The sequence below is a fragment of the Syngnathoides biaculeatus genome, chromosome 5 (genome assembly GCF_019802595.1).
Source record: "Syngnathoides biaculeatus isolate LvHL_M chromosome 5, ASM1980259v1, whole genome shotgun sequence".
Lineage (NCBI taxonomy): Eukaryota > Metazoa > Chordata > Actinopteri > Syngnathiformes > Syngnathidae > Syngnathoides > Syngnathoides biaculeatus.
Genome location: NC_084644.1, coordinates 6,946,995 through 6,960,332, shown reverse-complemented (window position 1 = coordinate 6,960,332; position 13,338 = coordinate 6,946,995). Strand labels below are relative to the sequence as shown.

General features: G+C 44.2%; 2 protein-coding genes across 3 annotated transcripts in view; one reads left to right on the top strand and one right to left on the bottom strand.

Annotated features, from left to right (window-relative positions):
* The window catches only part of LOC133501221 (metalloreductase STEAP4-like), an 89,945-nt gene extending 83,710 nt beyond the window's left edge, over positions 1-6,235 (bottom strand). The window contains exon 1 of one of the 2 annotated variants that reach the window (XM_061820814.1): positions 6,117-6,235. In XM_061820814.1, coding sequence (XP_061676798.1) covers positions 6,117-6,199 — 83 coding nt within the window. In that variant the 5' untranslated portion in view covers positions 6,200-6,235. The remainder of the gene's footprint in view (positions 1-6,116) is intronic. The other variant, XM_061820816.1, reaches the window with a different exon arrangement.
* Positions 1-13,338, top strand: part of LOC133501220 (G patch domain-containing protein 8) — a 49,820-nt gene that overhangs the window by 20,594 nt on the left and 15,888 nt on the right. The gene's annotated exons all lie outside the window — the stretch shown is intronic.

Below are 13,338 nucleotides of genomic sequence, written 5' to 3'. Positions count from 1 at the left end.
GTGCCCCCTTGCCGCCGTTAGAAAAAAAATGCACAAATTAGCCGAGATTGATTAGATTGAAAGCGTGTGAAAAAAGTCGAGGCTTGTAGGCCGTAAATTACGGGAAGAATGTTATAAGGACATAAATGGAAAGTTCCACCATTATGTTTATATTCATACTGGTGTATTACAGCTTCACGCTAAAAGGATATGTAACAACGTCCGACTAGCTTGAAGCAGCCAAACACAGATCTGATTCGTTTTATTTGTCCCATCTCGCCTTTACATGAGCCCCCATGTAGTCGATAATCTGCTGCAATTATCATGAGCCGGAGCAAATTTTTTTTTTTTTTTTTTTTTCTTTCAAATTGAAGATGGCAGCCGCTCGGCGTAGCACTGGGCACAGAAAGTGTTTGCCGCGCACAGCCGGGACCGCAGCTTCGCAGTAGTCCGCACGTCGCCCCCAGCTACCAGCCAACCGAGACTTGGCTTTCCTCCTCCAAATGGGCAGCGAGCCTGCTCCTTCTGTCTGTTTGCGTAAGTCACTTTGGCGAGATTGCGTTTAAATATGTTACCGCGGTGCGCCGGCGCATGCCGAGAGGAGTACTCTCGGGATTAGTCATAACACTGAAACGGGAAAGCAGGTGGAGAGGAAATGGATTGAAAGGGAAACCCCACACCTGAGAAAAGAAATGCGCTTGCGTGGGTGTGTGTTAATGTCATCATTTCATGGGTATTCATTACTTCCTCCACTTTTCCTCCGCCATCAAATCCACAGGCAAGCTATAAACACATACTCCGGATCTGCTTCTCTTTCCTCCTTTTTCCCCCCCTCCCTGACATTTCTACTGTTTGGCTGTCTTTCTCTGCTCATGTTAGCGAGACGCATTTGTGCGGGGGATTCTTTGGAATCTGTATGCAAAATCCCCCCCCCCCACCTCCTGATCTAGAAAAAGCCACAGATATAAAAACGAGGCTCGCGGGATGCGGGACTCCTTGGTTTGAGCCAAGTTCACTTCATCCTACCAAGGTGTGAAGACAAGGTTAGAGTGTTGGGGAAGCTGAAAAAGAGTAACTAATCCCAGCCGTGACAAACTGAGGAAGCGGCCAAATTCTTGCACGGGTTCTGTTTGGATGTGGGCATGTTTTTTTTTTTTTTTTTCGTGCGTGTGTGTGAGAGCGTGTTATTTATGTAAATGAGTGTCATCGGCCGAAGAGGAGGCAGAATTCCCAGGCCCGATGAGTGGCTTAATGATTCATCAGCCGAGCCGAGGCAGGCATCAATAATGGATGACAGAGTGGGACGCGCAGGATTGCTCGCCACTTGATTAAAGGGCTCCACAACCCGACGCCTCACTCCTCGTCTGCGAGAATAAATAAGAAAATAGCGTACACGAGCACCCTCGCACACCCACGCGCACCTCCTTCTCAATTTATTTCCGTATGGCTTTACGTCTTCGCACCTCTCTCGCATTCTGTACTTTATAAGCCCTCGTCCGCTCCTCATCTCTTGGCTCTGTTTCTTTGGTCTTAATCCAATCACGGCAAGAAGGCTGAAGAGGCAGAGAGATGCGAGGGCAAATAACATGAATATAGAAAAGAAATCCCCACGTGAATGCTTTACGCAGGCACAGAAATTTCTCTGGGGACGGAACATGAAGAGGCCGACGAGAGGGGAGTTTTTCCAAACCTGCACGTGGGTGTCAAACCTTCGACTATTAGGAGAAATAAACCGCTAAAACCCGGAGCTACACGGCCGTACATACTAATGCAGCCGCACGCAGAGACGGAGAGAAGTTTGAGACCAGAGCGAGACGCGGCGCGAGCGAGAGGAAATGAGAGAACGTGAAAAGAGGGGGGAGCTGCTGAGCGAGTCCTGGTGGCATTTTAGTCCCTGAGCCAGCAGAAGGTCTTAACTGCTTCAATCTCTGAGCGTGGCGACAACAGAGTTGGACTGTTGTGCGTCGCCGGGCGTGTGCGGTGGCTTTGTGAGCGTGTCTGCGCGTGTGTGTGTGTGTATCCGTTATGAGCGCGAGCACAAGGGAACATTTCTTTTCAGCTGTCACTTCTGTGGTATCATTACCCAGACGCACGCTCTTCCTCCGGTGCGCTACAAAAAAGATCGCTCACTCTTTCGGGCCACACTCTTGTTATGCCCGTTAGCGCAAATGAACCCCGTGGAATACAGTTGAAGCCAGACATTTACATACACTGTGAGGATAAGCGGCTCGGAAAATGGATGAATGGATGTGCAAAAACACACATTTCATTTTTTTGTCTCACTGCGTGAAGTCAAATCAGACTAAACCTCTCGTGTTTCAGGTCAGTCAGGACCACCCAAATATTTTTCACTCATTTATCCATTTTCTGAGCCGCTTATCCTCACGAGGGTGGCAGGAGTGCTGGAGCCAATCCCAGCTGTCATCGGGCAGGAAGCAAAGTACACCCTGAACTGGATGCCAGCCAATCGCAGGCCACATAGAGACAAGAGACAAATCAAAATACGCCAGATGTTGCACTTCAAATGCAGTTGTGCAGTTAGATTTATGTCCAACACACAACGCAAATTATGACAATGATTAAAAATAATGACTCCCGTAATTTCTCAAAAATAATGTGCAATTTTTTTCCCCAAAAATATTTTCATAAAGTCAATGGAGCGCATTATATTTGGGTATGGATTAAAAATAACAAAAATAAAATCTGTATACTCACTTACAGTTACATAGAATGGGAAAAAAAAGGTACACATCTAAATTTTGATATGATATTCGATGTCTCATGTTACACATTTATATATTACAATAATGTGCGCTACCAACCTGAACTCTGACCTCCTCAGTGGAGATGGGGGGGGGGGCTTTGCATTTTATGACCGTTAGCGTAGCATGTTTGTTGCTACTGCACCAAAAATCCGAAACGACTGCCCGTGAGTTTGTTTTAACTTAAACGAAGACGAAAAAATGGGCGAGTTGTGCAGCCGCGTTAAAAGAAATGTGTCATCACTCTGGCCGATGACGTGACCAAACCGGAAGCAAAAAACAATGTGAGTTGAAACTACATAGTACGATCAATAAAAAAAAAAAATAGCGCACACAATTGTAATGCTCACGTTTTTAAAAGTGCCCATTATGCTCATTTCTACATAGTTTGAGCATTCGTTTTGATAGCAACCTGACACTAAGAAGATTGTAGCCGAACGGAGGCTACAGAACTGGACCAAGTCATCAATGATGAGTTTGACGGTGATGCACAAAGGTAGCTAACAATGGATATTTTTCAGATTGGAGATCAGTCAGATGCGTCTTTTGAAGTCTTGGCCAAGGATGTGTAATGTAGTGGGTAAACTTCAGTCTGCACAAACGCTTTATGCACAAATATTTACTACAAAAAATGTTTAAGTTAAATCGTGTTAAATAGTTTAATTTTTTAAGATTGAAATATGTGTTGTCAACAGTACTAATAAAATGTTATGCCATCGTTGAGCATTTATTTTAGTCGGTTGAGGGATTCTGTTCTAACAATTGCAGGGACCAGTACAAGCGTGTCCTGTGGCGTGTCCCGAGATATGTATCACCACTGCATCAGTACATGCACAAAGATTATTATCAATGATTGTTGCACAGACGATTTTTTTGAAAAACAATAAAAGTACAAACCTAGCAAAATAGAAATCCAGATAATTCCTGATAATTTGAGCAAATGGATTGCATCAAATTGGTGGTGCGCACTGTTCATTGGTAGAAGGGTTTTCCTGATTTTTTTTTTTTAGGTCAACTTTGGGGGTGCGCATTATACTCGAGAAATTACGCTATCTGTGAAGTGCTTCAATGTAAAACTTCAAAATATGTGCTTAAAATTCTATAGATTGCATAAAAGGATGCCATAAAGGAAGCTTAGTTCCCTGAGTGGCGCACATCAACAACAGTCCTCGCTCCCTCTTCTCAAACCAGCCCAGCCCCTTCGCTTCCGTTCCAAAAGTTCCTGAGTTGGCGAGATTTAGCCGAGCGTTAAGAATGTTGCATGTAATCTCTAAATCGCATTAATCTTGTTTGCTTGGCAAATCTCCTTTGCCTCCAACACTGATTACCGTCATCGTCTTAACTTGTCTTCCTTTTTCATTTGTGTCGTCATTCCCGGATGTCAGATTAAAGTCCCAATTTGATCACGTCACCAGACGCGGACGCAATCCTCTCTAAAGGCCGTCAATCAGCAAACAATGAGACGGGCTGCGGGTTTGAGAATACAAGATTTATAGATGGAAAGTTTTCAAAAATGCCTTGAGTGTAAATACCAAGAGGGTGTGCACCATTTTCTGCCATTTGCCTGAAAGTACTTCAGAGAGGAGATGACATTTTGCGAGAGACGAAAGAAGGCTGATGGAAGGACACTGAACCGACAAGTGCTCCGGAGGCTTTAAAGGAGCGAAGACACGCAGCGCACCTCGCAAAAGAATTGATGATGTTAGAGGAGAAGAAGGAACAGAAAATGAGAGGTCAAATGAAGAAAGTGTGCAGACAAAACACAAAAATCTCAGCAGCCGAAAGGTAGCCGCTTTCATGCGGCAACAGAATGTCGTTGCATTCCTTTCGCCAGCCTCAAATCTGCTGTGGCGGGAGCATCACGGGAAAACAAGAGCAAAAAACGGGCGTCACGCTGAGCATAATTACAGTATACATGTTCTGTCTAAGAGACCAAGAGACAAGCTCACAGCTACATCCTTTATTCTTGCCGTCCTTTTGTCTTCCTATAATTGCTTTTATCGTGTTCACCTTAATGTGCTCTGGGAAGAGCAAGGAAAAGCAAAAATTGCCTTTCAGAGAAACAAATACGAGCCCCTAAAGAGCAAACTGAGCGAGCGGAGAGAGAAAATGATAAATATACAATTAAAAAAAAAAAACCACAGAACAGAGTTTGGAGGTGTTTTGGGAATTTGAACACTTGCTTGGAGACATCCATCCACTGAACGAGGAGTCATGTCCATTCAACCTTGTGAAGTGGATTTTGGCACACAACAGGAGAGCAATAATAGCCTGCACGGAATATACTTTAGAAGGCACCTGTTGAGGTGCGTTAAAGCGGGATGTTCAGACGGATTGAAAAGAAGGGAAAGGGATGAGGAAGTAGATCTGCAGATCACCGGAAAGGTTATTTGGTGTCGCATTTTGACGGGCAGGGAATTAAGTGTTGATCGCTGAGCTGAGCGATCTTTATGGTCTGGGCCTTGGGACTTACACCATGGATTTATGATTTTGTGCTTCAGCCCCGCACAACAAAAGAAAAGGCATTTATTCTGTTCATACGTAAGCTCATAGTTAGCAGCATTGATCAGAGCAATACTTTCCAACATTTTCCTCACCAAAGATCATAACGCTATCCAACTTCTGCAATGGGTTTATTGTTGTAGAAGTGCGGTAGTGGACAACTAAGCTGATCTGTTTGTTCTTCATAGCCTGCTTTAAACAAGAGAGCAAAAATTTTACAAACTATAAAATGCTTGTTTGAATTAAGGCTGTCGATATGAAACCTTTTAAGAATTGATTATCTTACAGATATTTCACCGAGTACTCAAGTAATTGCCAGGAGGCCCCGTAGCTCAGTGGTTAGAGCACTGGTTTGGTAAACTAGGGGTTGTGGGTTCGTATCCCACTGGGGCCTCCACTTCCCGAGAAGGGTTGCGTCAGGAAGGGCATCCGGCGTAAAAATTGTGCCAAACATATGTGCGTTCATCTGAGATGACACGCTGTGGCGACCCCGAAAGGGACAAGCCGAAAGGACAACAACAACTCAAGTAATTGCCAGGCACACACAAACAATTTAACAAAAATTACTCTGTACTTTTTTTTTTACTACTTACACACATTTCATTTTTACAAATGAGTGATTGATTTCTATTCTTGAATGGCATATATTGATGGTGAGCATGTTGTATAAACTCTGGTATGGTATGGTATAAACTCTGCACAGAATTTAAAACAAGATCAACCTTTGCTATTTAACTGTTAGCATTCTCGATTAGCATTAGCGCGCGAGTGATTTACATTTTAATTTGACAATAAGGTGCATACTTCCATTTAGGTCATTCATATATCAGATTATATATAGAGTTCAAATCCAATGTCTTAAAAATCACTTACGAACATTCCTCGTAGTTTCGGCAATGTTTTTCTACTGGCCCGATAGTGCGTCCGTCCGTAACATATGTCCGTGGAGTAAACATGGACAGCAACTAAGACGTTCCAGTCGGTGCAAAATGGTTGCGGTCGGCCCAAAATGGTTTAATTCATATTTTTTATTGCCTCGAGGCAGACATTTTTGCGTCGAAGAACTTTTGTAGTCGACTTAGCCGATTTTTTTTACAGCCCTGGTGTGAGTGTTATCCCGTTTTTCTCTTTTTCTTTCACAAATTATTCACATAGGTATGAGTAAAAATAATGAAAAAAATTGTAAGTCAGTCATTTTTTTTCACATACACACCAAGGGCTCTATTTTCATGAACACCATAAAGAGACAGGAATTTTTTTTTTTTTTTTTTACATAGGTTGTTTATGTTCTCACGAGAAGTCAGCAATACATTTCATACAATGTATTAAATTTTACACTGGAGTCTTTTGTAGGAGTTCAACTGTCACAACATTTACATCCCTGAACCTACACAATCGAAATAAAACCCCTAAAACCTTGGATAGTAATCACATATTAATACTATAACGTGCATTTAAAAAATAAAAAAATAAAAACGTAGCCTTGGGTAATCTGAAAATACATGATTTCTGTTGTCATACTAAATCGCCATTTAAGCGATGCAAAAACCACATAGAGTCAAGTAAACTGTAATATGAAATCCAATATTCTTTCCAAATGATTCGGTTGCAAAGGACGGGGATCAAATTTGAGGAGGCACACATGGCGACAAAGGGCACATTGCGCATTAGCAAATCTAATCTGCTCATCATTTATTTATTCAGTTTGTTTCATGCATGCTGCTCAACCTCAAAGGTCAGGAAGAAGCACATTGTTTTTTCTTTATGTTGGCCAAGCAGCAACAAAACCGAGGAAGAACATATTAGCAGCCGGGCATGTGTGGCTCTTCTTCATCTGGGTCTTCCTCTCCCTCCTGCTGACGGCGGTTTTAAAATCGGTGACAAATCGAGACCAACTGCTAAACGACATTCAGACTACATTTGGACAAGGAATCGTCGCATTTATCCTGCTCGCCCAGCTACGGATTATTAGCAACTTCAGGGCGGCTTCATCTTTCACCTCGCTCGCTAAGAGCTGTGAGAAATTGATGGGGGCGGGGCGTTGAATGTCTTTTTTTTTTTCCCCATCATTCTGTCACTTTTTAAGCTTGCTGTCCCAACATTTATCCTTCTTCGATTCTTCCCTATCATTAAGACAGTTGAAACGTTCTCAAGATATTCTGTGACACTTTTACTCCTGGGTTAATTGGGGCAATGGCCCCCTCCCCTTTTTTTAAGGCAGTTGTTACTTTGCGTTAGTCCATCCATCCATTATCTACCGCTTTTCTGGGTCAGGTCACAGGGGAAGTAGCTTCAGCAGGGATACCCAGACTTCCCTTTCCCCAGCCACTACTTCCAGCTCTTCCGGAGGGATCCCAAGGTGTTCCCAAGCCTGCCGAAGGACATGGTCTCTCCATCGTGTCCTGGGTCCTCCTCTGGGTCTCTTTCCGGTTGGGACATGCCCGGAACTCCTCACCAATGAGGCGTCCAGGATTCCATGTCTCTAGAGCTAGTTTCTGTAGCCGGGGATCGGATCGGCAAGGTCCCCGACTTTGGCCACCGCCTAGCTCACATTGCACCCAACCCCTGTGGCCCCTCTCACAGGTGTTGAGCCCATGGGAAGGGGGACCCATGTCACCCTTTCGGGCTGTGCCCGGCTGAGCCCCATGGGTGCAGGGTGGGTGACCCCCACCTCCAGGTCTGGCTCCAGAGGGGGGCCCCTGTGACCCGTGTCTGGGCAAGGGAAACCAATCTTAAATTTTTGTAGTCATCATAGGGGTTTTGGAGTCATACTTTGCCTGGTCCCTCAAACTAGGACCTGTTTGTCATGGGTGACCCTACCAGGGGCATGAATCCCCAGACAACTTAGCTCCTAGGATCATCGGGACACACAAACCCCTCGATGGCTCAAGGAGGGGACTTTGTGTTACTATTGCTTAAAATGCAAAATCACCATAAATCCACAAACTTCCCAATTTTTTAACATTTTACACATTTTCTTCACCGGCTATCTTCACAAGGGTCGCGGGGAGTGCTGGAGTCTATCCCAGCTGTCAACAGGTACACCCTGAACTGGTTGCCAGCCAATGGGAGGCCACATAGAGACAAACAGCCGCACTAACACTCACATCTAGGGGCAATTTAGAGTGTCCAGTTCATGTTTTTGGGATGTGGGAGGAAACCGGAGGAAATGCACACAGGCACGGGGAGAACAGGCAAACTCCACATAGGCGGGTCTGGGATTGAACCCGGAACCTCAGAACTGTAAGGCCAACGCTTTACCAGCTGATAAATACTTACTAGATTTCCAAGTACCAGCATCATGACCAGGCACATGCACAGATGTATCACAAGTGGTGCTCCAGCACCTGGCCTTTACCTTGTGTGTGGAAATTATCCATCTGCTGGAGCCGTTTTTTTTTTTTTTGGTTTGTTTGTTTCAATTCATCAATGTTTTAAATTGCAACAATATCAAAAAAAGAAGTTCTGATATTAAATTCCGCAGTATTTGAGTTTCTGTGAGAGTCCACCATCCCCATCGTCATGCCTCGCCCTCCCCCTCCCCCACTTTGCTATCATGTAGCGATCATCAGACCGAGCAGCTGCAGTGACTCAGACAGATTGTAAAGACAGTAATGGCAGCATTTGTCATGTTTTGGTGCAAAATGTCAAACAAAGTGCCACTAAAAAAAAAACATCATAATAAAGATTACTAAACACACACAAAAGGGGGAAAGGGATTCAAGCATCACACAATCATTTTAATTTAGCGCACATGCTTACAATCTCATACTTTTGTTTAGCTCTTTATGTACGACATGCTAAACTCTATACATTGTTTGTTATAACTCCAGCAAGTTTAATCTTGACACCTACGAGGCAACCCGTTTTATTCATATTTCACATCTGCAACTTTTGTTCCACGTTCGGACCGTCCAGTATTTTTAATGAACTCTTAACGATATTTTTTTTTTTGCACCAACACGTAAAACGGATCCAGCAGCACAGAGGCGAGACAAAGACATCGGCGCGTAAGGGCACGCAGACGCTCTCGCATCCGTCAAATAAATAACTGGGGGTTGCGGCCATGAAGGCGTAATAAAGGCAGTCAAGGGAGATACATTAGGGTTGTAAATATCAGCTCGTTATCGCTCCGCTGTCTCGTTTGGCGCCGGGCGTGCGCGTGACTTTGTCGAACGGAGATCTTTAGGTCATTACGGTTGCAAATGTGTCATTAGCTCCGTAGGACGCAGGGACCAGGAAAAAACAAAAAATGAATAAATAAATACAACAACATCAAACTTTTTCATGCATAAATAAAATGCGCGTCTGACAAAGACAGATACCAAACAGAAATAGTTTAAGGGTGCAAACAAATTTGCCGGTGCAAATGGAATTGCTTCTTTTCATTACAGTGTCCGGGCTAGGATGCTAATTATGGATTAAGATAATTAAATGCCTAATTGGGCTTGATAAACATTTATATACCGCATGCTGGATTGTTACGGCGAGGCCCGGAAGCAATTAAGGGAGGTGTCGGCGCTCGACGGACGTCATCGCGCCTAATCTTTTTGACACCGTTTGGCAGTAGCGCGTACGAAATATGAATCGTTAGCGAGCGTTTTTGCTCCGGTCGTATTAACAAAACCGACGAGAGGCGTCCTTCAGAATGCGGGGAGGGAAGTGCAGAGGAATTGTGGCTATCGGGTAAATAGTAACAGTGATTCCGATACACTTCATTCTCCGCACAAAACTCTAAAAAAATCAAGCATATTCAATTTCATTTCAATTTGGAATAAACAAATATTGCACCTTGAAGACGCAGTATCAGTACGGGGAGAACATGCACACTCCACACAGGCGGGGCTGGGATCGAACCCGGGTCCTCAGAATTGTGAAGCTTGTTTCAATTAATAAGAAAAACATAAAATAAAAATAAAACACAGACATTATTTCAAATTGACAGTGAAGAAAATGCACAAATATGAATTGATTATGATTCAGTTACTAGTTTGGTCAGTAACATCAGGAAATGGGCATAAATGTTGATCGGTGTTTTCCAAAGTAAAAGCGAATGTTTACAAATGTCTTATTTGGATTGAACATAAACAACTCAAAATACGTTTTGATGAATTTGATCATTGATTAGTTTTTGATTAATCGTGTTAGTTTTATTGTTTTGTAAAATCACTGCATTGGTTCCCCGTAGTGTCTCAGGTTTGATTTCAAGGCTCTTTTACGAGTTTTTAAATGTTTTAGTGGTCTCGGGCTTTCTTATGTTTCAGAGGTACTTTTACCCAAACCTCGCAGGCCCTGAGGTACTCCGGCTCTGGCATTATAGTTATTCTTAAAAGTGTTACAGGCCCCGTTTGCGGAATAGACCTGCCGGCGCACCTCAAGGCTCAAGACCGGCCCTAGCTTTGAACTAATATCTATTTATTTAGACGTCTCTTTATTTTCAATGTTTTATTTATTGTATTTTATCTTCATGCTGTTTTGATATTTTCATGTTTTTTAATTGCGATACATTTTTTGTTTTCATGAGTGTTTCTGAGACACATCTTTATGTATATATTGTATAGCTATCGTCACCAAATTTACTTCTGTTCTGTCTTGATTCGTCTCTCTACAGTAAATATATCCATCCATCAATTTTCTTTGCCGCTTATCCTCACAAGGCTCGCGGGGCATGCTGGAGCCTATCGCAGCTGTCAACGGGCAGGAGGCAGGGTACACCCTGAACTGGTTGCCAGCCAATCGCAGGGCACATGGAGACAGACAACAGCCGCACCCACAATCACACCTAGGGGCAATTTAGAGTTTCCATTTCTTGTTGTATGTTTTTGGGATGTGGGAGGAAACCGGAGTGCCCAGAGAAAATCCACGCAGGCACGGGGAGAACGTGCAAACTCCACACAGGCGGGGCCGGGATCAAACCCGGGACCTCAGAACTGTGATGCTCACACATTCCAGCTGCTCCACCGCGCCGCCCAATAGATATATATATTTATATATACATATATGTATATATATTTGAAATTCGAAAGAATCTGCTAACACTACTTTTGTTGCTCCTGGACTTTTTGTCCTTGTGGTTTCTCTGTTTATTATGTATGAAGAGCTTTTTTTATTGCCCCCTTTTTTTTTAATTGAGTTGTGCCAGTTTGGTGGCGAACACGACCACAATTAGTAAAAAAATAAAAGAGCGAGCAAATACAGCATCCTCCCGCGCCCCTTGTGAGGATAAGCGGCTAAGAAAATGGATGGATGGAATACAGCACCCTCGCAATGTCTGATTTGCCACCGCTGCCAAAGTGTTTGAAGCACAAATCCATCCATCATTTTCTTAGCCGCTTATCCTCATGAGGGTCACGGGGACGGCTGGAGCCTATCCCAGCTGTCGACGGGCAGAAAGCGAGGTACACCCTGAACTGGTTTCCAGCCAATAGCAGGGCACATCGAGACAAACAACCAATCGCACTCACAATCACACCTACGGGCAATTTAGAGTGTCCAATTAATTTTGCATGTTTTTGGGATGTGGGAGGAAACCAGAATGCCCGGAGAAAACCCACGCAGGCACGGGGAGAACACGCAAACTCCACACAGGGGGGTTGGGGATTGAACCCGGGTCCTCAGAACAGTGAGGCCAACGCTTTCCAAGTGCACCACCGTGCCGCCGAAGCACAAATCGTCACTAAAAATGTTATCCAGGCTGCCATTTACCGTTTGCACATGAGCAAACATTCACGCATCAACGTACGGAGGATGAAGTTTTGTTGTAAGTGTAAATATTTTCAATACATTTACTAGTATTATTCCTTTCCAGACAAGGAAGACGCATGAAGGCGGCAAAAACGGGAGGATAGATTTGACTTTGCACACTTTCAATCTGCTGCACAACCGGAGGTCCCTCGTGGGATCTTTTTCATGAATATTTTGTGTATGATTCGTCGGCAACGCACACGAAGTCGAAAAAGCAGACGGGCCGCGCGCGTGGAACACTTTAAGCGTGACTTTCTTGCCGCAACACATTCAATTACGTCCTTCCGGTTCTGCTTGATAAGTTTCCTATTTTACGGCTGCAGCCATAAGCAAACGTGACACTTCTCTTCCAAAAGTGACGACGAGAAACACATTGCGATCTTTCGGGCCCGTGGACATCAGCCGAGCGTTTCCCTCTTCAAATCAAGCTGACAGACGCGCGAGACCGAACGCCGCATTTGCATGTCGCTCTTGGTGCGCGACAGTCGAGCGGAAATCACGTTTAAGGGGACAAAATTCGGCGCGGCGAGCGAGTTGCGACTTTTCCCGTGAGCGCCCGACCGACTTCCCCGCAGATAATTACGCAATTACGCCGTATTGGGTTGTGTGAAGTCAAACCGGGGACAAATACACACACGCGCAATCCTCTCAATCTCATCACAGAGGCAGCACTCAGAGAAAGGCCGTTCTGGCTGATTGGATCATTTCCTGGTCATGGCTTTGGGTCTGCAAGAAAAATCGATAAAACACAGACACACACACACACACATGCAGGATCAATGTATATTACTTACCTCTCGGTGAAGAATCCTGTCAGCCTGCTCGACCGCGCCAAGTGCAAACGGTCCACAATAAATGTGCAAAAGTATTGAGACCTTTTTAATCAAGCAGGCCGAAGCGAGGAGACCATATTTGCTAGCTTCAATCTAAGTGAGCGGCCACATTTCACAGCAAGAGAACCGTGTAAGTTTTCTGATTCAGTGACAAAATATCTTCAAATAAGTTCTCCTTCTTTTCCTTTCGGCTTGTCCCGTTAGGGGTCGCCACAGCGTGTCATCTTTTGCCATCTTAGCCTATCTCCTGCATCTTCCTCTCTAACCCCATATCAATATCATCTGCGAACACCATGGTCCAAGGGGAATCCAGTCTAACCTCATCTGCCAGCCTATCCATGACTACAGCAAACAGGAAGGGGCTGAGAGCGGATCCCTGATGCAGTCCCACCTCCACCTTAAATTCTTCTGTCAAACCTACGGCACATCTCACCGCTGTTCTGCTGCCCTCAAACATGTCTTGTACTATTCTAACATATTTCTCCGCCACACCAGATGTTACTACCAAATATGTATCA